Source organism: Dunckerocampus dactyliophorus, chromosome 4, assembly GCF_027744805.1.
Source record: "Dunckerocampus dactyliophorus isolate RoL2022-P2 chromosome 4, RoL_Ddac_1.1, whole genome shotgun sequence".
In the NCBI taxonomy this organism is placed as follows: Eukaryota; Metazoa; Chordata; class Actinopteri; order Syngnathiformes; family Syngnathidae; genus Dunckerocampus; species Dunckerocampus dactyliophorus.
Window position 1 is genome coordinate 11,737,501 of NC_072822.1, and position 25,049 is coordinate 11,762,549.

The 25,049-nt window shown below is 38.7% G+C and overlaps 2 protein-coding genes across 3 annotated transcripts in view; both read left to right on the forward strand.

Annotated features, from left to right (window-relative positions):
* The window catches only part of cemip2 (cell migration inducing hyaluronidase 2), a 30,170-nt gene extending 21,872 nt beyond the window's left edge, over window positions 1–8,298 (forward strand). The window contains exons 15-24 of one of the 2 annotated variants that reach the window (XM_054772870.1): window positions 146–301; window positions 1,343–1,520; window positions 1,687–1,902; window positions 1,970–2,181; window positions 3,243–3,425; window positions 3,529–3,748; window positions 4,860–4,961; window positions 5,054–5,199; window positions 5,287–5,393; window positions 6,863–8,298. In XM_054772870.1, the coding sequence (XP_054628845.1) occupies window positions 146–301; window positions 1,343–1,520; window positions 1,687–1,902; window positions 1,970–2,181; window positions 3,243–3,425; window positions 3,529–3,748; window positions 4,860–4,961; window positions 5,054–5,199; window positions 5,287–5,393; window positions 6,863–7,065 (1,723 nt within the window). In that variant the 3' untranslated portion in view covers window positions 7,066–8,298. Of the gene's footprint in view, window positions 1–145; window positions 302–1,342; window positions 1,521–1,686; window positions 1,903–1,969; window positions 2,182–2,732; window positions 2,868–3,086; window positions 3,154–3,242; window positions 3,426–3,528; window positions 3,749–4,859; window positions 4,962–5,053; window positions 5,200–5,286; window positions 5,394–6,862 lie in introns of those variants that run through there. The other variant, XM_054772871.1, reaches the window with a different exon arrangement.
* Window positions 8,299–13,669: 5,371 nt separating this feature from the next.
* trpm3 (transient receptor potential cation channel, subfamily M, member 3) overlaps window positions 13,670–25,049 on the forward strand; it is a 182,423-nt gene continuing 171,043 nt past the window's right edge. Inside the window, exons 1-4 of the mRNA XM_054772858.1 lie at window positions 13,670–13,761; window positions 15,432–15,606; window positions 19,407–19,503; window positions 23,372–23,434. Of these exons, the coding sequence (XP_054628833.1) occupies window positions 23,378–23,434 (57 nt within the window). The 5' untranslated portion in view covers window positions 13,670–13,761; window positions 15,432–15,606; window positions 19,407–19,503; window positions 23,372–23,377. The remainder of the gene's footprint in view (window positions 13,762–15,431; window positions 15,607–19,406; window positions 19,504–23,371; window positions 23,435–25,049) is intronic.

Below are 25,049 nucleotides of genomic sequence, written 5' to 3' on the forward strand. Positions count from 1 at the left end.
CCCTAAATATTAGGTACATCTAATAGCTGGTAAACACAAGGACAACATTTTAGGTCGATTTGTAAGCAAAATATTTGTCACATCTGAGGTTATTCCTTGCTTTGTGTTTTTGGAATTTACGTTCCTCACCTCACTCTTGTTGCAGTGATGGCAGCTACCCAAAGGATGAAGGCTCCAGTCAGGAGGTGACACAGTCTCTCTTTGTGGGCGAAAGTCGAAACCGGGGGACCAACGGAGGACAGAATAAATACTGGGGCTTGGGAGGGACAGATGGGTTGATGAGGACCCTCCCTAGAAACAGGTGAGATTGGAAACCATACTGATTGGAAACTCAGGCAACAATGCGAGGAATAGAAAAATAACTCTTCGAATGGAAGTCAACAATTTAAAAACGGTGGTAAGACGCCCATGACATATATGAGGCTGCCACAGCTGTTTGTGTACTGTGTGGTGTTCTGAAAGGAAGTTCTGGGTTGGTTTACTGCCAGAGTAATGAGCTACTTCTGTTAATAAACTGTCAGTAACATGCTCCCGGTTTCTTAAAAAGACATGACTCAGGGCTGAATTTTGATGACTTCATCGCAAATGTTTTTTTTTTTCCAGTTCAGAATGTCTTATAAAGTTGATGTCTCTGTGGTAATAAGGAAACCACAGAGGGAAGAAGAGAGAACTTTAAATATAAACCAAATTACTATATAACGCCATCAGTGATGAATAAATTACCATGGCACTATTATTCCCATTGATCTCTTACTACACTTACAACAGCTACTACTACTACTACTACTACTAAATGTCCATACGATCGTGATTATGCCAGTTTGTGCATCTGAATATCCATTCATTTTCTTTGCCGCATCTCCTCATTAGGGTCGTGGGGTAATGCTGGGGCCTATCCCAGCTGACTTCGGGCGACAGGTGGGGTACACCCTGGACTGGTCGCCAGCCAATCGCAGGCATCAATATGTGAATAAGAATTTGCAAAATGGGAAAATTATTATCATTTAAATTAAATACTATTCACGAGTGTTAGTCACAGTGTTTTTAAGTGCAAAATGTAATTGCATACAGATCAGGAAGCAATAAAAATAATTTGAAATACTGCCTGAAATAAAATTATAAGTGAAAAATTAACTTGAATTTAAGGCTTATGTTTGTATTTAGTTTTTAAAAAAATTGTCCCCCCCCCCACCCATTTCAGCTCTCAATAGAAAGACTATTCGTAAAAAAATGAACACAATTCTGAAAATTGTATTTAAAAAATATACATTAGTATAATCATTGAATCATTAGATTAATTAAAAATAATTGAATGTTTTTCCCCCTCCCTTCTCCACTTTAGGACGTTTCCAATTCGAGGCTTCCAGATCTACGATGGCCCAGTGCGCCTCACACAGAGCACTTTCCGTGCTTTCATCCCCACACCAGAACGTTACATTAGCGCTGTGGGTTTTAGCCTGAAGAACACCTGGCAGCTCACTCCACGAAACAACATGTCCCATCTTGACTTCCACTCCACGGTAAGATCATCTAGTATTACATTTATGTACTCACTAGAAGTATTGAGCCATTAAAAAAAATCCCACAACCCTGAACCCATCGCTACTTATTCAAGTGGCACAATACTAGTTTAAGAAAGCCTGCTGAAACTCCGTGAGTGATACACTTTGCTTGAACCGTCCTCAGGTGGGTCTCCGAGCATTCTTTGGTCGTCTTGGGCAGTGGTTTGAAGAGAATGACCTGGATGGGGACAAGAACTCAATCTTTCATGATGTGGACGGCTCAGTGACAGGCTACAAGAACACCTTTGTTGGCAGGGTAGACAATTACATGATCCAACATCCTCATTGTGTCAACATGACACAGTGGAATGGAGTGATTTGTAGTGGCCGCTATTCTCAGGTACAGCAGGAGAAACGTCCAATGTAAACATTTTCAGATGTATACAGGCTTCCTCACTCTTCTTCAGGTGTACATCCAAACCCAAGGTGCTCCCAGCCTCACTCTGTCCATCAATAGAGACGAGTACCCCACAGCTCCTCTGGTTCTGAGGGGCATTAACAGCCAGGGGGCGCCTTCGCAGCAGTATCAGCCTATCTTGATGATGAGCAAGAGCTACACTCTGCACTGGAGCGGAACTGCACCAAGAGAGGTTGTCCTCTCCCTCATCAACTTTGACAAGTGAGACCAGAAACTGTTTTGTGGAATATAAAAACAAGCAAGTGCATCTTCACTCCTTGAAAATAGTAATATCTATTTAGATTAATTGTGTCTTATATAGATAAGGTAATATATACAGGCCTCTAGTGCATTGTATTCATGATTTTATTGTACACTATGTGAACTAAACACATTCTGTCCATTCAGTTAATTAATTATGTCTCTGCCTGAGTTGTATCTTACTTCTTTTATATTATAAAGAAAGGTCCATAAAAGCATGCTTGAATGAGTTTGGTGCAGAAGACTTTAAGAGCCCTGACCTCAACCCCATCAAACATCTTTGGGATGAACTAGATTGCATTATTTGCTTCCATTATGTACCATAATTTCCGGTGTATAAGATGCTACTTTTTTATTTAACTTTTGAAACCTGCGGCTTATACAGTGGTCTGGCTAATTTATGGCCATGTTCTAGTCTTGTGACATCTCCTTTACTTGAGAAGTACTACTAATCATTTAAATACTGTGCAGCTGGCGAGTCAGTGAGGAACTGATAGCACGTTCTTTGGCAGGAGCCAATCACGAGCTATAAGGGAACTCATGATGAGATTGTCAACCCATCGGAAATCTCAGGTGGTCATTACTCAGTCTGACTCACGGTGTCATCTTAGAAAGAACGCTATCACACATCAACTTAACACTCAAAGGTAGGCAAGAAATATTCAAGTACCAATATGTGTTTAGAATAAAAAAAACATTTATAACTTCTTCCCATCATGCATTGCTTCCCAGCAAAGCAGTTCATTGGCCATGGCTGCCTGCAATGATTCATTCAGCTGCAGTGTCCAGGGAGGAATGATTGGCTCCATCTGGAGCTCCCTCTGGTGGACACATGTACAAATCTGTTTTTCTCTCTAACTGTACAGTAGTGGGTGCGGCTTAAACACTGGGGCGTCTTGTACACCTGAAATTACGGTACATCCTGTAGTGATGGTGGGTGTCTGAATACTTAATAATTACAGTGTGCATCCAATCTGGGTGGCTAAGAGCTGACGGTTTCTTCAATGCTATCATTCCCTCAGAGATGACTGGGTGCTGTTTGGACTGTGCTACCCCCCAGACACCACCTTTCAGATCATGGCCGACATCAACGACAGGCAGAGCAACACTTTCGATGACATCACAGACTACGGGCCCGTGTTTTCACTCATCGAGCTGGAGTCGAAACCGTTGGAGAGGAAATACTTCTTTGACCAAAATGTTGGGTGAGATAACTCATCAACCACTCAAATTTGATTCCCTCAAATTATCATGTAAATAAATACACAGCACTTACTCTGCCTTCTTTTTTTTCTTCCTTCGCATCAGCTTGCTGTGGATCTACCTTCGGGCACGGCATGGTCGTGATGGCCACAGCTACTGCTCCTTCAAAGGGTGTGAGAGAGTAAAAATCACAGCTACAACATCGTCCCAGCAGACCTGCAACTGCACGAGCAAGGCCTATCCCAAATACACCAAAAGCCCCTCAGCTGTGGTGCTTATGCCTGCTCAAAACACACAACCCTGCAAGGACTGTGGAGCCAAACAGGTTTGTTTTGTTAACTACTGCATTGACCCACATATAAACCACCAGATATATACATGCACACCAGCAGGGAGGTGCTAAGCGACTTCTCCCAAGTCTGAGCTTTTCTTCATGTTACACACATCAGCGGAGAGAGCAGCCAGGACAAAGAGACATTCGAAAAGTGTCTCAAAGGTTGGGCTAGCTAGCAAACAGGAGTAGTCATTGTGCTAATTTTAAGACAATGCTGATCAATGAAGTAGAGCCTAGGTTCCTAAAGTGGGGTACCCAATTGTAATGGGGGTACGTGAATAAAAATACAAAACAATTAGTGCCTAAGACTCATAATTACGAGTGCGCCTGAACGCCTCACGCCGCAAGGCGAACAGCACAGAAAGGAGACAGAGCATGACGTTGTTCATTGCTCTATGTGCATCATATGAACAAATAAGTAAATAACAAGTAAGTCTGATGATTATTTTGTACATCAAGAGTGTTTAATCTTGAAGATTTCATTTATACTGGCGTTCCAATCTCCGCACGACGCAGCAGTGAAAACCTGCCACTGTGAGTGGGCATTCCCCCTAAAATTAGGCTTTATCGTTTGTTGCACAATGTACAAATTCAAGCCATTAAAACGGAAGGATATCAACATCAGACTGGAATAAAAGATATGTAGCATGATTACTTACCTATTTATCAGCGCTTACGTGAAACTTTATCAAAATGCGACCATGCAAAATACACATTTTTGACGAGGAATTACAATAAAATTACCCAAGTAATCATGTTCAATATTTCAAGTTGATTAAGATAAAAGCGTGTTTGTTTTGTGTGTGCAGGAGTAAGGGAGTACATGGCTTCAGGTCAATTGTCTGAAGGGGTAGGCAGCTGTAAAAAGTAGAGTATTAACAACTGTTGAGCAGAAAACATTATTTATTTATTTTTAATAAAAGGATCATCTGGTCTTTCTTTGTTTTAAAAATATTTTTCCAGAAATAGGTCAGAAAAAAGGGTTGTCTTATATTCTGTGTTGTCTTATATTTGGTAATGGCGGTACTATGATTTGTAATCCGTACTTTGAAAGAGTTGTCTGCCCTTGTGAGTGTTTTTTAAGCATATTTTCTTTGCTTAGCATGTGTTTACTAGTGAGCCATGGATGTCCTACCTCCAAACACAAGTCAAGTCTCTCAGCTTGAAAGAGCAGCAAAAAGGAGACACCATGTCCTTTATTGCTGTGAGTATATACACAACATTATACATAGCATGCGCATCACACCTTTGCCTGTTCGTAGCTCACTTCATGTGTGTCTGTCTGCCACTGGAAAGGTGAATGAGGAGATGATGCCCTTTAAAGAGCCTGGCTATTTTGTCGTATCTGTGGATGCCTGCTCTGGCAAAGTCACCAAAAAGATCTCATTTGCCAAAATGGATGCCAAAATGAAGCAGCACCTAACAACTGGCATACCAAAGAGGTGAGTGAGGGGAAAAAAATGACTTCTTAGAGCGTTCAGCAAGAACATAATGTTCAATGCTTACTTGTTTCTTCTCTTGGTGAGCAGATCCATAGTGCTGATGGCAACACGCGGTCAGCCTGAAGGCCTGCCTGATCTAGCTCCATATCTCATCACCTTAGGGCTGGCCAAGGCTGCTGATCTGCACAATAAAGGTTGGTGATGCTCTCACTAAATAAAAAGTGGCCAACCTACATGAGTACTCCATATGTTATATTATGAAGAGTTTGGATAGCATTTGACTAAATAATACATGTTTTTTTATTATTATAGAAGGCCATAAACAAGTTGTCCTAATTTGCATAAAGAACTATTTTCCCACTAACTTTGTCAACCCAGCCCATTCATTTAGAGGCAGTTTTGCATAAGCTTCCTAAAAGATGTGACATTCTGTATTGTGCAAAGGTCCTTGAAGCAGGAAGTAACGTGCAAACTAACAGATGGACAAACACTAGGGGTGCTCCGATCGATCGGCCACCGATCAGTATTGGCTGATGTCCGTGAAAAATCACGTGATCGGTATATGCTGATAAATGTCTTTCAATGCCGATCACAAAAAAAGCCGATCACCTGTGACTTAGTACTATTGCAACCGGAGCGATCCATGCGTGCAGTGTAGTGTCTTGCCCTAACTGTCTTGGGCATCGTGCTCCTCTCACTTTCTTTCACGGTGCCCAGGAGTGCCAAACAAAAACAATCTTGTCTGCCGTGTAGGACTTAACTACCAACACATAGCACAAAAACTATCTTGCCGTGGTAGCACATTAAAAAGTTTAAATTTAATACAGCATTTGAAGAACAAACACTTGAAGGAGCATGGTGAGTTTTTTCGATGCTCACGGTGTGACCATCAGTCAAATGGCAGCTAACGCAGCTATGTGGACATTAGCCTGTATTTGCGTGACAGTCAGAAGGCTAAGCGAATAACCTGAAAAATGATTGAATTCATCGGACGAGATGACCAGCCTTTCTCAGCGGTGGAAGACACCGGGTTCGCCGAGTGTTCTCACTTACCTGGAAGTCCGGCTAGAGCTCCACCAATGTACTCTCACATCCAAAGTCTCCTTAAAGAAGTCGTCTCATTTTCTGTAAGTTTCACCAGTGATATATGTTCTCTTCAAAAAGTAAGTCAAATATGTTTTTGTCTCAATTAAGGTCATTTTATGGTTCCATTTTCATAAATCATCATAAATTGAAAAATGTATAATAAAACCATGTGATCGGTATCGGCCAATTTCAGTCCTGGATGATCGGTATCGCATCCCTAACAAACACACCCAAATATGGGCTACATTTAAAACAACTTTTCTTAAGAGTTAGGGGATGTTGTAATTTATTTTTATAGAACTTTGCAAGTCAGTCAATGTAAACTGGCTTCACAACCGGTCAAAACAATGTCACACATTACATAGAAGCTGTACAGTTTGGTAGTGTACTATTTTTTGTGTTGCAAAGTGGACCAAAAAAAACATTTAGCGGTACTGTACATCACAATAGTCATAGTGTGGATGTCGACAATGCTGCTTGATGACTAGTCGATATAGAGTGGTGACTCAGATCCCAATTGGTGTACAAGTTGGTGTAAGCATAGCTAAACTCTTGTTAATCTGGTTTCTCTCCGCAGAGAGCCTTGCATTGTGGGCTTTTCAGAGAAGTACCCCACCCCCTCCTTGGGTCTGGCTCTATGCGGGCCAAGAGGACAACATCCTGGGCTTACAGGAGCGTTATTTGCCACTCGGCCTAGAAGCATACGGCTGCTCACCATCTGCAACTCAAAACACACGCAAAGACCTGGAGCTGCTCAATGAAGCCACGGGACTTCAGTAAACTAATGTGAACTATACAACACAAAAAAACACTACTTGCACACAGAACACACACAACTGGCTGATGAATGTGAACTGCTGAACTTTTTAATTTATTAACAATGGCATATATGTTGTGTTTGGGATTTAGCTTGTGGGTGTATGTGTAAGTACGCCTTGGGCCAATAAGTCAATGCACTTTTCTTTTTTTGAAGCCAAAGTCACCGAATGGACCTTTTAAACGAAACAAGGCTGGTTACAAACAGTGGAGAAAGAACCAATCAAAGCACCTGTCAGCATCTACCTACCATTTATATTCCCTTATGGTGAAATAACTGAAAACACAAATCTAATCAGAAAGAAAGGGCACTATGCACGAGTTCCACTCAGGCTGGAGGGAACTAATGAAAACAAATTAGAGCCTCAGAGAAAACATGTTTGACGGGGGAGCAAAACTGGAATGATGTAGATGCACTCAGGCCTAAGTCAAATGTGTTTAAATTACATTAATACCATTGCGTCTAAGAATGCAACAGCAGTATTTAAAAGGCTAATAAAAAAGCCAATAGGGTCAGGTGTGTGTAAACAGCTCTATCTAATACAACAAGCCATAGTCTCAATCTTATTTAAATGCTTTTAACCTTATTTTCTTACATACAAAATGATGCTTAAGCTTCATTGTAACAGAATGAAGCATTTTGAGTTGAAAGTCTTTTAACTGGAATACTCCTTAGATCATAGTGCAGCTGTATCAAAAGATAAGCACCTTTTTTATGAGTGGATTTCTTTGTGGGTTTCCTGGAGTTGATGGTGTTAAAAGTGCAGGCCATAATGTGCAGCGCATATACAAAGCCTTTCTACCTTTATGATATATACATGTAGGGCTATACAGCACATGCAGCAACATGTTAAAGACTATTTTGCAGCTGCGTGCCTTGGAGGAATCTTCTCCGTCTAGGTAATCTTTAAAAGGCCTTTTGGATGTGAGCAGGGCTCCCCCACTGAGCAATGTGTGACTACGTGTGTGAATATATGACTGACTGACTGACTTTATGTGTGGCCTTGTAACCACTCTACTGTTTAAAAAGGGCAAATCCATGAGAGAAAAATGTACTTTTTTGTAATTCTAGTGTATTATAAGTCATTCTGTACATGTACTGGAAAAACTGGTTGTCAATAGTGTGTTTATTTGATTTTTTTTTTTAATAATCAACATGAACACCTAAAATAAACATGTATGCTTTGTGATAATGTAGCTGCTTCATCACTGGCTTACATTACACATCATTGTATGTTCCAAAGTCGAACACAATCTCCTTTGTCACGCTCATCAATTATACAAATGTCATATAAATGATCTGTTCCAGGGTCAGTCTATACATCCTATAAGCTTTTATTAACTGTACAGGCAATGTTTTAAGTAAGATTTTAACGCTGTCATACAGTTGTAAGAAAAAAAACTAAACACTGAATAATAATACTAAATACAACCCTATGTACCCATGGCAGTATTGAGCTAATGCGGTGGTTTATGAGTTTACTGCAAAAATTGAAATCTAATTAAATACTGTGAAATCAAGATATTTTTCTTAATGTGTTAGATAAATATGCTTAAGTATTATGTACTAAAATCTGAGCTATATTGCTTAAAATAAGCAAATATGCCAAACAACAGGTCATTTCAAGAAGTGTACCTCAGATTTTTTTGTTATTATTTGAAATTGCAAATTGTTCTAATATAGAAAGTTCCTGATAAGAAAAATATGTTAAGTAAAAGTGTTGTTGGCCTTAATTTGAGATATTTAATCTTGCTTAGATTTCTGTTTCTGCAGCGTTCATTGTTCTTTTCGCTTCAGCCATTCAGTATTGTACTGAGCAGCCAGGACAGAGCTGGACACATCTCTACAACTTCCCTTTCTCACAGTAAGCTCAATTTCCTGTCCTATGGTCAGTGTCATGAAATATGCAGCTGATGACGAAGTTTGTGTACTTGAACTGTAGTGGCATGTGTTTTCCCCAGAATCCTTCAGAATCATATACTTGCAGTGTGCAGCTTTTCACTTCACGAGTTTCACCGCTTGGGGGCAGCTTAGCGCCTACTACAGATGACTGATTTCACATCCAGGCACAGATCCAGTTTACCACACCTGATGCAGGAATAGCGTCAGAACACGAGGGTATATTGTATGAAAGCTAAATGGCAAGAATTGTGCTGTTGAATAAGTTGGAAATGTGCATGCAAACTCTTGCAGAGGAAAAAAAAAACACGTCAGGGTATAAACTGGGGATGACTTGGCACAATCAAATATGTCTTGTCTGACTACATCACATTTAAATTGGTCAGATGGCCATGTTAAATACAATAAAAATGGAGGCTGTGCATTGGCAGCAATCTTATTTCCCATTAATGATTATTTTGCTCTCGGTACCATTTCTCATCTGTCATTGCTGTAGGCCCGTAGTTCTCAACTGGTGGGTCGGGGCCCAAAAGTGGGTAGCGGTTCCATTCTGACATTATAATATGTAATACACAACCAATGTTTGACATCTCTGACTTGTTTTTTTTTGTTTTTTTTATTTTAAACCTAAAATTACCCTGCCTCTCACCCGAAGTCAGCTGGGATAGGCACCAGCATATAGGATACAGCAATTAGGATAAGAAGCATAGAAAATAGATGGATGGATGGATGGATGGATAAACTTAAAATTGAGCAATATTATTCCTGTACGGTATATATTGATTGCACAGTAAAATATGTGATTTTTAGTGCAACTTCTAAATTAAATTTTACTTTATGCATTATTTTATATGCATGCAGATATCCATCCATCCATCCATCCATCCGTTTTCTATGCCGCTTCTCCTCATTAGGGTTGCGGGGGTATGCTGGAGCCTATCCCACCTGACTTTGGGTGTGCATGCAGATATGTTCCTCATTTTCTTGACAAAATACCTGAATAAATTCCTCTAAAATGCACTTTGGACATTTGCTTAATGTTTCAAAGGATGACATTGGCAATTTTATAAAAGAAACACATTTGCTTGGTTTGTAAATAACAGTGTAAATAAATTAAATAAATACATAAATGAAAGCATAAATAGAAACGATACTACAAAAGTGTAAAAAAAAATAATTAAAAATAAATAAAAACAAAAATGCCTTAAAGTGGGTCACGAGTAAATGACCATTAGAAAATGTGGGTCCCAGATTGAAACCAGTTGAGAACCCCTGCTGTAGGCAATCAGTCATTGTTGTTGCCATCACGTTTTTGCTCTCACTTTGATTCTAGTGTTTCTATGTTGTTGCGAACGAGGTTTCTTTACAACTGGATTTAAATTATGTAACACGCAGGCGTATGAACTGTGCAAACGCAATTAGAGAAATGCCAAAGCTAAAAATACAACGACGTGTGTGTGTGGCTACAGCAGGCTTTAGGGGCGCTGTAAATTGTTATGATGAGGAGGGCATCACATTGTAACCTGCAATTCACTCTCTCATCTTGTAATGATATTTATAGCCATTGTTTGAAAAGCAAAAAAAAAGTGTCAAGGAACAAAAAGAAAACACAACTTTACGTTGATGAAGAGCACAAACCACAAAAACTATTTATGCTCAACTGTTTGCGCTGATAATGAATAGCAGTAGTTGAAATAAATCCACACCTGCTAACACATGAGAAAAGCTGCACAATGAAGCATTTTTATGCAGAAATGGACTCAACACGCTCCACTATATTATAAAGCCAATAATGTGATTTTTTTCCCAGCCAATCGGCAAAAAAAGTACATGATGATCTTCTCAGATCTCATGATCTCCTTCCAGCAGTTTCAACAGGTAAGTTTATCTTCACCTTCTCCGCCCACCAACCCCCACCCCACCCTAATTCACAACACTATATGAGTTTTTAATGGTTTGAGCGGTTCCAGTTGACTCCCTGCTGGCGCTCGGTGAAGGTGCTCCTGAATAATTAAACAATTCCGACTGCCTTGTAGGGGTCCGTTTCCATGACGACCTCTCCTCCCGAGTCCCTCGCTGTCTCTCTCCCCTGAGAAGTAATGTAAATCTGCTGTCTGCTTAATGTCAGCTTAACGGCGACAGTTAAAGTGGTGCACAGAGGTGTGAATGGTGGTGTTGACATCTAGGGCAGGTATGGCTGGACCACCTCTGCGAAGTGATGAGTTGGCTCTGTGGTGCATTGTAGTGTACATAGGTAGTGTACAGGTAAGAAGGCATTATGGAAGGAGTGGATAAACTGTGAACTAAACTAAAAGTGATAAATGAGTTTGCTAGCATTATGTATAACATAACATAACATACAGTAATTTATATTTCCCTATGAATAATTTAAAATGGGCAAATGAGCAAAGCAGTTAATTGGAAAGTTGTTTCCACATTTGTAACCAATATATGCACGCTTTGAAGTGAAAAATACACAGTTTATCAGCATACCATAAATGCTGTCATTATACCTTACCGCAAAGAGAACAGGAAGTTAATTGGAAACAGGTGATCTTTGGAGAGTGCCTGCTATGTCTGAAATTTGGAAACTCATTATGCAGTATATAGCAATCATTTTTTTTTACATTTAAATACTGAGAAAATGAAAATTGAAAACGTAGCTCTCTTTGACCACATTTATCAGTAGAGGTCGTCCTGAGTTTAAAGCATTTCATGTCATTTTGTTTCGTGGTTATCTAAGCTCTCCCATAAATGAATTAAAAACATACTTTTGGAATACAATACATGCGCTCAATATTGGCCGCACTTGTGTTAATCACTTGACTCTCTTGACCGTCATAAAGGATAAAGATCGTATTGTAATGTCAATCTGAACATTGTGAGGATGACGAAGAGGTGGTGTATCAACAATCTCTTGATTGCAAAAACAAAACCGCCTACTGTCTGCCGAACCACGCCAAAACAACATCAGCAAACTCAACTATCCTCTTTGCACGCGGGCAGTTAGGACACATGTCACGTTCACAGGCGGTTGGAAGTCACAAAACTCTTTAACTGCATTTCTAATTAAGCACGCAGTCAGATGGGGTCGTAGACAAAAGCCTCTATTATTGTTGTAGAAATGTTTGTATTACTATTAATACTAAGTTACCGCCTGACTTCTGCTGTCATGCTCGTGTGAGAACGCAAACTCTCGTGGTGAGATAGGCGTGCCTGGCTGTCACAATCTCAGCATCACTACGCATAGTCAATGATGCAGTGATGCCAGTAACGTAATGTAATGGTTCATCAGTTTCCCAGCCCATTAACCTTATCCACCTGCACATAAACTGGTAAGGACGTGACGCCAGCGCTCTGCTCCTGGTCAAACGCTATTATTAGAAGTAACACTGTGTACAATTCCACACAGCTTGATGCTTTGTAATCAGGCCCCAAAGAAATGCAATTCAAATCGGATTATGATGCTCTTGTTTGTCATCTAAAGTGCTTATGCGGCATTTTCATCGTTGAGTCGATTAAGTTTGCTTATTATTATTATTATTATTAGGACGCGACTGTGCTGTTTAAATGCTGAAACCCAGCGTGGGATTTATGAAGGCATGCTTGAAGGGGGCTTGAAGGTTTAGTTCCCACACTGTTATTGGTTTAAATGTGATTTTATTTGGGAATAACTGAACCATGTGAAGGTGTTTACGGGTCAAATCATTCCTGAGGACGATAATGAGGTCCAATCCAAGAGCTGTATCAAAAATGTTGCATTGTAGATGATAAGATTCACATTAGGGGGTCAAAATATTACAAACAGCTTTCAGGATGATGCAGTTGAGTTCGATACAACTTCAAACTACAACCAAAGTAGTAAACGGCATCATATGTAATTTTTATTTTATTTTTTTACAAGGGCTGTCAAATGATTACATCTTTAAAGCAGATTAATCACAGTTTGCAAATTAATTGTGATTAATCACCATTTGCAACTATGTCTAAAAATGCCCATTTTTACTGTATTTTATTAAAAGAAAGATAAACAAAAGAACACAATTATCTATCACAGTTTGCAAATTAATTAATCGTGATTAATAACCATTTGCAACTATGTCTAAAAAGGCCCATTTTTACTGTATTTTATTAAAAGAAAGATAAACGAAAGAACACAATTATCTATCACAGTTTGTAAATTAATGTATCATGATTAATCACAATTTGCAACTATGTCTAAAATATGCCCAATTTGAATGTATTTTATCAAAAGAAAGAACAGAAAACAATTATCTATATTTGAAGGTATTAACAGTTCTAAATGAACTGAACATTTAAGTCAAGCTAAAAGATACCACATATGCCTGAAAATCTAGTTGCCTATAGTCTCCTTAATAATAATAACAAAACATTTGAATCACACTTTAACCGCGTTATTATAAGTAATGCATAGTTGCTTTCAATGACTTTCAATCACGTAATTTAAATTACCTTGTACCTATGTTTTGAGTGTATTTCCTGCGATTTCCGAGCACACTTAAATGTTGTTAATTGTGTCTACAGGTACACACTTTTCTTATTTGTCATTAGACCATTTGTCTTTTGTCTTTGTTTATTTAGACCACGCGTACACGCATAATCAAGATGTTGTGGTGTTGGCAGTTCGGAGTGTCCCTGAATGCACCTCAAGAATGAGGAAGTGTTGCTCCCAGAAAGAAGTGTGCGCGAGTTGGAGGTACATCTATGATGTTGGAATTGCACTGCGGTGACGTGTTCAGGTCAGAACAAAGTATAAATGACTCAAAATAAGTTATAAAGTCAGAAAAGTTGCTGCAATGTTGTATGATAAAGTGAAGGAAAACGTGACGAAGCACAGATGCGGCGAATGACCACCAGCTTCTAATATGCCATTGAAAGCACCTTGTAGTCGTGACGGGCCTAAATTTGTCCATAATCCGAATTTAAAAAAACAAAAAACGCGGCTTTTTTTTTTTTTTTTTTTTTTTTTTTTTTGCAGAAGTGCCTAAATCAAATCAGCAGCAGAAGCAGCTCTCCTTTTTAATGACAATATTTGACCTTCTTTGCATTTTTGTTCATGAACCTATGTCTCACTGCTTACTAGTAAACAACACTCCAGTTATATGGAAAATCTTTGACTCTTGGCTCCTCTGTTAATATATAGTCACATTTGGATAAAAGTTTTACATGAGCACTGATAAATAGATAAGATTTCGTCCTACATATGTTTCACTTCAGCCGGATGTTGGGATCCTTTCATTTGAATGGCTGAACTTGAGCTTCACATGTGTCCACTTGCAATCGCTATGATGTAAGTCTGCATATTCATATGACACCAAATTGAAAGGGAAAGTTGAACAAACATGATAATCAACAGTATCCGAAGTACAAAAATCCACACAACCATCGATAAAGCCTCCTTTTCGGGGGAATCCCCACTCTCTCGTCCTGACACGAATTTACATTGCCAGGTTTTCACAGTGCGGGGATTGGATCACCAATATCAATGAAATCTTCGAGATGAATGCACAACATAATCATCAAGCTTACTTGCTTGTTCATATAACTCACACAGAGCAATGAAGAATGTGTGCTCCGTCTTTTTCCTTCCTCCTGCTCTGACTGTGCGCTCTGCGCTCTGTGGCGCACTTGTAATTGTGAGTGTTAGGTGCTAATTGTTTTTCATTTTTATTCATGTACCCCCATGACAATTGGCGTACCCCACTGTGGGAACCTGGACATAGATGATCAGTCTTGCTAGTGGGCAGGGCAACCCCCCTGCCCACCAGGTTCGGGCGCTGGTTCGTCTTTTGAAAATGTGCCCCACTGAACAATTTAGTTTATTAACCCCTAGCCTAAATCATTGATCCCTATGAAGTCTGCCTAGCAACAAATGGCGGAATATGCCACTGTAAAGTTTTACAGTGAGTCACATGCTATTTATAATATTACAGTAAAAAAAAAAAAAAACCACCAGTTTTCCTTTTTGTATTGAATATGCATGCATACAGAACTCTGACACGTTGCTGAAAAGCAGTCCAATCAAATGTATTATAGTGCTTAACCTTTCCTACCTGCCTACATTCCTTCTGATAAGAACACATTGTAGTCATCTCATTGTGTCCTTATATTATTAAGATTCTATGTCATGGAAGGACACTTTATGCTTCATCTGCCACAGAATATAAGCGCTTCCTTTTTGACGGTGCAGAGGAAGAAGAGCAATAAAGTCATCTCTCTGTCCTTCAAATTTTCCCTCATATTCTTCTCCATTAAAGTGGAAGGCACATGCACATGGACACATACAGTAGATAATGTCAAAACAACAGGGAGGACCTGATACAGAAAAATGAGATAAAACAGGAATACAATGTTTCATTGTCTCTAAGGGGCCAGTGGTAGTATAGTAACATCCGATTATCCTTTTCAGGTCACGACAGGAGCTGGAGCCTATCCCAGCTGACTGAGGACTCTTGACTGAATGAATCCCTTGCCAGTTGCCTGGAGGTCAAATATGTGAACAACTACGCAAGCAATGACTGGCTGACTTTCCTGCTCAAAAGTTAGTTGCTCCATTCCGAGTCCATAGCTCACTAAATACAATGGTAAGTCCGTTCAGCTTTATCCTTGTAACATTGCGATGATGAATGTAAGGCTACATTTATGCTTTTTCAGTATCATTTTTATGTATAAAGATATAGCATTATGTTTTTTTCATATATATTGACAATTGCACCGTCGCTGTGCTACTATCAATTTTGCTGGCAAAATATCGTGATCATGTCTTGAGTTACTCCGTGATTCCTGTCCCTAATTGTCTCCATGCTACAATATACTACCGTTGGCTGGGGATTTTGACATTCGTTTCTTAAAATTAGGACTTTAGTACTATTAGGACATTTTTCTCCAAAAAGTATTTTTGTAACAATAAAACTTTTTCTCGTGACTTCATTTTTCTAACATTAGACTTTTTGTCGTACCGTTATAACCTTATTCTTGTAACATTGTGACTTTTTTCTTTTTGTAATCGTGAAATTTGTTTCGAAACGTTGGACGTTTTTTGTAATATTACAGTTTTATTTTTGCAACATTCGAAATTATAACTTTTTTCGCTTACAATACAACATACAACATCCATCCAACATCCATTTTCTATGCCGCTTATTCTCATTAGGGCAAGAGGCGGGGCACACCCTGGACTGGTCGCCAGCCAATGGCAGGGCACATACAGTATAGACACGCTCACATTCCTAACATGCATGTTTTTGGAATGAGGGAGGAAACCGGAGTACCCGGAGAAAACCCACGCACGCACGGGGAGAACATGCAAATGCCACACAGAGATGCCCAAGTGGAGATTCAAACCTCGGTCTTCCAATCCAATATTCCAATATTTTTATTGTTATGGCTTGTCCTCCGCTACATTACTACCTTATTCTTGTTACATTACGACTTTTCTATCACAATGTTAGGCTGTTTTTTAATGTAATAGCCTACTGCAGCTTCTTTTGTTCCGTTAGGGTTTTTTTCCCGGGAATATTACATATTTGTGCAAAATTAGCCAATTTCTTGTAAATATTAAAACTCTATTGATTATAGCATTATTATTCATATATTTTTTTAACAATAACCTTTTATATTATACCATGATCACTTTATTTCATAACAGTAGACTTTTTCAAAATCTCAATATCACAACATAATTTTTGTAACATTATTTTCTATATTATTATACAATATTACTAATGTGTTCTAACATCACAACTTTCTTCCCGTAACATTCTATTCTATTTTTTTCTCAGAATATTATGACTTTATTTTCATAACATTACGACTTTATTCTCGTAAGATTCTGACTTTTTTCTCGTAATTCTGAATTTACAGTTACACTCGGATTTTCTTCATAGTACTATATGTGACCAACTTGTTTCTCAAACAACTGCAATTTTATTCTCAGAACAGTAACCTTTTTACTCTTCTTTTTACAATATTTTTCTGTAACGGTAACCTTGTTTTGTGAGTTGCTCCACAATACCTGTTGCGGATTGTCTCCATGCTACGTCATGCTGATGTTGCCAGACAACAGAGCGGTTTGCGGGACGTGAGGGCCCTAAAATGATCAGCAGCCTGACACGGGCCCCCTAATTCTGTCCCACTGGATGACCCTTCTCCTGTGTTGCTGTGGCATCCCAGTGATGTTGTCATGAATTCATGGCACAAATTAACACTTGTTAGCCGCTCATTGTTGACTCTGCTTTATTTGCTAGCATTAAGTCTCCTCCCATCACATTGCACATCTCTGTGTGGTAATGTTTGTGTGTGTGCTTGATGGGCGGTGAGCTTCATAGCTTCCTCACCTAGCAACAAGCCCTGGAGAGATGCTCAAATGTTCTCAACATACACACTCAGGTCTCCCATCCTGCGCCAGCCCCTTACAAGACACTTGCAAGAACAGGTCACTCCTTCCATACTTCCTTTTCGGCCTAAAGCTCATACACAATAAATAGACGAAGGGAGGAGAACAACGATGGGAGACACATCAGCCTTACATGATGACATTTTGCTTGTAATATTGCAACAGTGTACACTTTTGACTCATACTCAAAGGGCATGAATCGATTGCAACTGTACTGTTCAGGTTGTCTTAAAAGACATTTCTCCTCTTATCCGAGCAGGATCCAAAGTATTTATTCTCTAAGATAGAGGCAACCCCCTGACCAAGACTTGTTTCACTCCTTTGGGATGCAAAACGACAGTCGTTAAGATACCACCCTTCCATTCAGTTGTAACGGTCATACTAATGTTACGACTTTTTTCCAGTAAAGCCGTCATTCTTGTGCCATCCGGACTTCTCTTGTAACATTCTGACTGTATTTTCATAAAATTAAAGACTTTGTTCTCATAATATTACAAGTTGAACTGCGCAAATAAGACTTTTTCTCATAACATTCTAACTTTTATCTTGTAACCTTTTTGACACGCAACATTCTGATGTTATTTTCATAGCATTACTTGTTTCTCGCCACATTACAGCTCTATTTTTGTAAAAAGGCGACTTTCTTGTAGTATTGCAAGTTTTCTTATAATATATATAATTATTCTCTTAACTATTGTTCTCTTAACATGCAGGCTTTTCTCATGCCGTTAAACATTTTCTTACTATAATAATTATAATAATAATAACAATAATAATAATAATAATAATAATAATAATAATAATAATAATAATAATAATAATAATAATAATAATAATAACAATAATACACCCACATATTGCATCATTCTAAAGCAGGAGTGTCCTAAGGTCAGCTCGGGGGCCATTTGTGGCCCACGGCTGTTTTTGTATTGGCCTGTGGCACATTCTAAAAATATGACAAGAAAACTAAAAAAAAACCCCAACAAAAACAGCAAAATGGAAAAACCAACAGTATTTGACAAGAATAAAGTCAAAATATTAAGGAAAAAATGTTGTGGTCTATTGAGGAAAAAGTGGCAATTTTAGAGGAATAACATCATTTTAATAAATAATATCATTTTAGTGGCATAAAGTTGAAATATTAAAGAAAGACAATTTTTAAAGACGTATTATTATTATGAACAACGACAAAACAAACAAACAAAACAACGAATAAAGTTGTCATTTTTGGTAAATGTTCCAAAAATAGAGTCAAAATATTCTAGGAATGAAGTCATCATTTCGAGAAGAAAATGTACAAGAACACAGTTGAAATAGATGGAAACTCTAGCAAAACCCAACAACAGCATGAAATGAAAAAAGTCAAAATATTAAGAGAAAAAGTAGCAGATTTAAGAGAATAAGTGCAAAATATTAAGAGGAAAAAATAATGTCATTTTTAGTAGCATAGCGTTGAAATATTAAAGACAAAAATACGTTATTTTTTAAAGTCATGATTAGAGAAACAGTTGTCCCTTTTGGAAAATTAGTAAAAATTGTAAAAAATAACATTTTCTTGAGTCATATCCAGCTAAAAGTTATGCCAAAGGGCAAGGGTAGGAATCTTTTAGGCCTTAATAACTCTCAATGATTTGTATTTATGTCATAAGAACGACAGGAGGTGAGCAGAAGATGTGGTTGTGGTGTGGAGGCTGGAAAAGGATGAGCGTGGAAAATGTGGAGGTTAATGTCAGTCACGGTGTGTCTCCTAGACCTACACGTGCTTTAATACAGACTGACACTGTGACACACGCACACATGCACACACACACCTCCACAACAAGCAGAGGGACGTCTTGCCCACCTGTGGCTTCCTGACTCCTGGAGCCCACAGCCATCTTCTCCCAGCCTCCATTTGTCTCCTCTGCCAATCACCTGTATGCTCTCCTCCTCTCTCCTCATCTGTTCAACTGATCCAACTTCTCACTTGTTTTTTTTTTTTTTTTTTAGTTTAAGAAAATAGGGAGCTTTTCCACCAGAAGAGGATTCAGAAGATCAAGGAGGGCACCGGAGCAATTCCTGCAAGGAGCCTCAGTGACTAAGAGTGGTAAGAAAGCAACCATTTTTACTCATCCTCAATAAGCACTAGAAGTTTGGGATTTGTGGCTGTGTTGCCTTTTTACCCCAATCCATCATAAAATAATAATTAGTCGGGATTGAATGCTGACAAGTGATGGTGCTGGTGTGCTAAATAAATGATAGCTGCCTCCATATTCCCTCTATTTCTTGGTTTTCCCCTCCATCTGTTAGCTGTTGGACACAGACACAACCATATGCTCTACATGTATAAATTAACAGCAATAGCCGGCTCCTTGTTGCTTGCATACATTGAGACGTCATATTTTTAGTGTTGCTCGTGTTTTGGACCTTAAATGCCCTTTCCCGCCCACCTCCTGTAAACTGTGCATTTCATCAGAGGCCACACTGCTTTGTGAAGACTTCTGTTCTGATTGTTACGGAACTTTAAAGCATTTGACTTGGCACATCTCTGGTGTCCAACCATGCAGTGATCAGTGACGGGCGCACAGATGGGTTGTCCCTCATTAACTCACACACGGGTTGCTCAGACACACGTGCGTAACAGTAACATTTACCAACGCGTGATGTTCACTCTGTCATTTCTTGAGTGCAATGTAGCCCTTTATCCCTGCAGGGGGCTGTCTTTGCTTTTGTGCTCATCTAAAATCACAGCTTGGGATCTGGAGGTATTTGTGTGTTTTAATACCTCTGTTGCAGAGGGTTCCATAGAGGGAAATGGCCCCAGCTGCACAGTCAATTTGCTTTCTGATTGGGTCCGCTCCTGTTTGGATTCACAATCCCCCACTAGATGTGTAAACATGTACTTAATCCACAGAGCCTGCAAACTTGGATACATGTAGAAATAGAGGAAAACACAAATACCCATATTGTCTGTATGTGGAGGCGCAGCATGAATTATTAATTGTGTCAGCCTGCTTAAAAATGTATCCCCAACCTTTCTGTTGCACGGATAGAGGAAGTGGTAATTAGTGTTGGGATGTCACAGGCGGCCGAGTTATTTGTCAGCACGATAAACATTGGCCTTCATACTGATAGTTTGGAATAAATCTTTCTGCGCCAAGTTCTCACTGTCCAGTCGGTTCAAAGGTGGCGTTGGGGGGGGGGGGGGGGCATATCTGACTTCAGATTAAAGCAAGAGTTGAAGACAAGACCTGAATGAACGACTTGTTTTTTTCCTGCTCAAGGACACGGCCGTCCAGAATTTGTTGTGAATTGATTTGAGGATTCCCTTCACATTTGTGAATAAATACAGAGAGCAACGAGGGTCAATCTGAGATTTTAAATATTAATATACGGTACAGTGCAATTAGTGTAATACAGGGCTGTCCAAAGGCAGCCCATGGCTTTTTTTATTGGCCTGCAGCACATTCCAAACAACAAGAAAACAACAACAGAAAAACGAAAAACAACAAAAGCACAAATGGAAAAAAAAGTAGTCACAATTTTATGAGAATAAAGTCAAATTATTAGGAGTATTAGAAGAAAAAAAGTTATCGTAATAACACAAGGGGAATAAAGTTTAGGAGCATGAATTCAGAAAAAAACGTTGATTTTGAAAGTCATAAAATTATGAGAGACAAACAAAAGAAAAATAAAGCTGCAATTTTTGGAAAATTGGGTTCAAAAGTTTTAATATTGTGGGGATAAAGTATAATTATTATGGGAATAAATTAGTAAGAGTACAAGAAAAGAACATTACAAGAAGAATGTTGAAATATTTGTAAAATAAAAAAAAAAATGGCAAAAAAGGGCAAAAATGTAAAGAAAAAACATTCATACTTACTTTGTGACCTACAAATCAAAGCTGAGATGCAGGCTGCTTTTGCTTGAAATATACAGTATGTACCTTCTTAGCATATGTAGGTAGGTTTACAAAATAAATAAATAAAATAATAAATAAAATATCAAAGTCCTGCTTCCTGGGTTTTTTCCAGTATGCTGGCCTCAGTTGAAAATGTTTGAACACCCTTGGTTTAATCTGAATAAAGGTGGTACAATACAATCCTGAACAATATATTAAACCCTTGGGAAAACTCCACTGTATTCAAATGTTGTGCCCGGGGATTGTAACCATATTGAAAATAGAGCATCCAAATGCAAGAAGAAGAAACAGAACAAAACCACATTTCAACTCAAACAGGCTGTTCATCTTCTGATCAAAAGTTTCAGACCATAGCCTTAAAAAGTCAACATCTGCACTGCAATCTGGCTTCCATGTCAATTAGACATGTCAAAAGAATAGATGGGCATGAGGAATGAGTGTTATGTGAGAGTTGTCAGCCCCATCGGCTTCCTACTGCATGAAAATCATTCGTTAGTATTTGTGTCGATACTAAGTTCTGCCCATGAATACACATGAGAGGTTTAGTCCAGAAACGTTGATCAGACAAATGAAACCTATATTATTCTTCGCTGCACGGACTGTCAACATGTCCTGACAAGAGTTTATTGCAATATCTCATGAAATGTGTGTAATGGTGATCCATCAGAAGCCAACTGGACCCTCACATCATAATGTGAGAATTTATCATTTAAGTAAACCAAAATACACGCAGTGCAGAAGACTAGAGGGTTTGAAGCAAATGTTCGTAAGAAGAGAATCAAGATGTGAAACGGGCTTTTAAAATGGTTTCATTTGAGTAGCATGCAGGCCCATTGATTGGTAATATAGTAGTTCACATAGCTCATCTATTCCCACTCAATTCAACATTCACATTCACCCCGTGATGGACTGCTGATCGCTCCAGGACGCAGCCTTAAATTCCCCAAATCCCTTACAAAAATTACTTCTGAGCATGCTTTTTCTTTGGCTTTCTGAAGAAAAAGAAAAAAAGAACGTGCTATTTTATCTAATTTTATTGTATTCTATCTTATGTTGAGTTCTCTGTTTTCTCTGTACAGTGTCCTTGGGTTTTTTTGAAAAGTGCTGATAAATGAAACACATTATTATTATCCATCCATCCATCTTCTATGCCGCTTATCCTCACTAGGGTCACAGGTGTGCTGGAGCCTATCTCAGCTGACTTCGGGCGACAGGCGGGGTACACCCTGGACTGGTCGCCAGCCAATGGCAGGGCAAATATAGACAAACAACCATTCACACTCACATTCATACCTATGGACCATTTAGAGTCTCCAATTAACCTAACATGCATGTTTTTGGAATGTGGGAGGAAACCGGAGTACCCGGAGAAAACCCACACACGCACGGGGAGAACATGCAAACTCCACACAGAGATGTCCAACAGAGATTCGAATCTTCCCGATCTCCTGACTGTGTGGCCAACATGCTAACCACTTGGCCACCGTGCCCCCCATTATTATTATTATTATTATTATTATTATTATAGTGCTTTGTGTATGAATTTTCAGATGAGTAACATTTCAGAATGAATGTCCTCCTACCTATATTTATTTTATTTTTTAACATGTTTTATGTTCTTTTTTTCTTAATCACTGCACAAGCTATAGTATATGTCACTTTTTAAACTCCTATTTGCTTAGTTTGTAACACCCTTTCTTCCTTCTTTTCTTTCTTTTGATCTATTGATGAACTTTCACTATTCTAAAAAATATATATAATATTGTATTTTAATACTTGCAATACTTTCATATTTGGTATGTGTTTTTCTTTATTAAAAACTGCGCATTTATTTACATTTTTTGACGTAATTTCAACAAACTGCATTGTAATTATAGTATAAAGTAACCAGATTATTTAAAATGAATGCAAAATGTAATAATTTATAAATGATGAATTTATTAATTAGAATTTTAATTATAATTAGCTGTAGCATATAGTGACATGTGCACTATAAGCGTTTTTAAATGTTCTGTTCTTCTTTCTGACTTCTTGTTCGGGTTTGGCTTCCCAGGGGAAGATGACAAGGAAATCTCACACTAGAAGAGCGCTCACACCACTGTGCACAGAGATAAAGGTAAGATGCAACTTCCTGTTTGCACAGAAAATAAAACATACACTAAATGCCGCAATATTTATTGTATACAGCATGTGAACGTTTTGAATGGTGTGAAATAACGACAAAAAATACATTATATCAATTTACAACATCAGCTCATTGCCCATGCCTTCCAAAAAAATGACTTTTGAAGATTTTATTGTCCCCATAATCAATGCTATGATGAATATAATTGTACGGTTGGCCTATTTGTTGCAGTTTCCTGTTTACATTTTGCATGGCAAGATGATTTTTAGTTTAGATTCAATGTCTTAAAGTGTGTGATAAATGCTCAGAAGGGTTTTGCAGTCACCAAGTTCAAAAGCTCAGATTTAAGCAAGAAACTAAGCTATGGATTCATAAAAGTTGGATTAGGAAACGCACAATCATTTTCCCCCTTAGCAGCTTAATTCATGCATTTAAATGTGGAGGAAGTAATGGCACCTGAAACGTTCCTGTGCAGTTTCATGGAGTTACTGATGAATGCATGCAGGATGCATCACTTTTGTCTACATGTACACAGTAAATGTTAAAAAACATTGTACCGCTCCCTCAGATAATGCCAGACGCTTCTTCTCAGGCACCTTTTGTTGTTTTCTTGCCTGTTTTTCTGTCATTTGCTCATCCAAATTGGACACAGAAAAATAGCCATCAAACGCGACAAGCCAATTAAAAAGACTGCAAAAACAGCTCGCTAGTGATGACCTGGAATGACCTATTATATTCTGGATCTCGACCATTAATGAGACTTTTACTGGCCATGCTTCGCAAGGGCATGTTTGTGCCATTGTGTGACTAATCAACCTCTGCTCATGAGAATGTCACTGTTGTGTGCGGCTGGTGTGTAGGACTAGTACGTGACTGCTGGTGGTGATACATGAGAGGATTATAATGAAGCGCAGAAGATGCAATATCAAAGTTTTCAGGCTGGTTGCTACGGCAACTGCACAGTGCTGTGGAGGTGGATGGTTGATGTTAAAGAATGGGTGGACACATGTCAGTTTGTCATGACAACATGTCTCTTAAACTCTGTTCATTAGTCATAACTTTCTTGAGTCTGACTAAGCATGTTGAGTCTTTCCTTCTGATTTTTTCCATTTTCCCACACGGTCCCAGAGGACTGACGCTGCGCTGTTAACAGCGGAACATGAGGTCTCACAATTCATCATTCGAGCAACATTTTCTGAAAAATACTCGCCTAAAGTTGAACAAAATGTCGTCAAAGTTCATCTGCCAATGTTAGGCCGTTGTTTTTTTTTTGTTTTTACGTTGGACAGTTCTTCCTTGCAGGGAGTTCCTTACCGCCCTCACCAAAGTGCTCGCTCACGTGAGGTCCAGTTGGTTTTCTTTCATGTATAAGGACGGTGATTCTAGACGTGCTCCATGTGCTTAGTTGTGTGTATAAAAATTGGCACGACATAAATGTAATTTATATTGACGTAACTTCTTTTTACACTTCCATGACAAATAAGTATGTTAAAAAGTGAGATTCAAGGTCCAAGGTCAAAGGTTACTTAATTGGTACCTGAAGGTAAACTTCCAGGACATCTGTTAACATATGAAAAAAACACAGACATGCCATAAAAAGACCTAC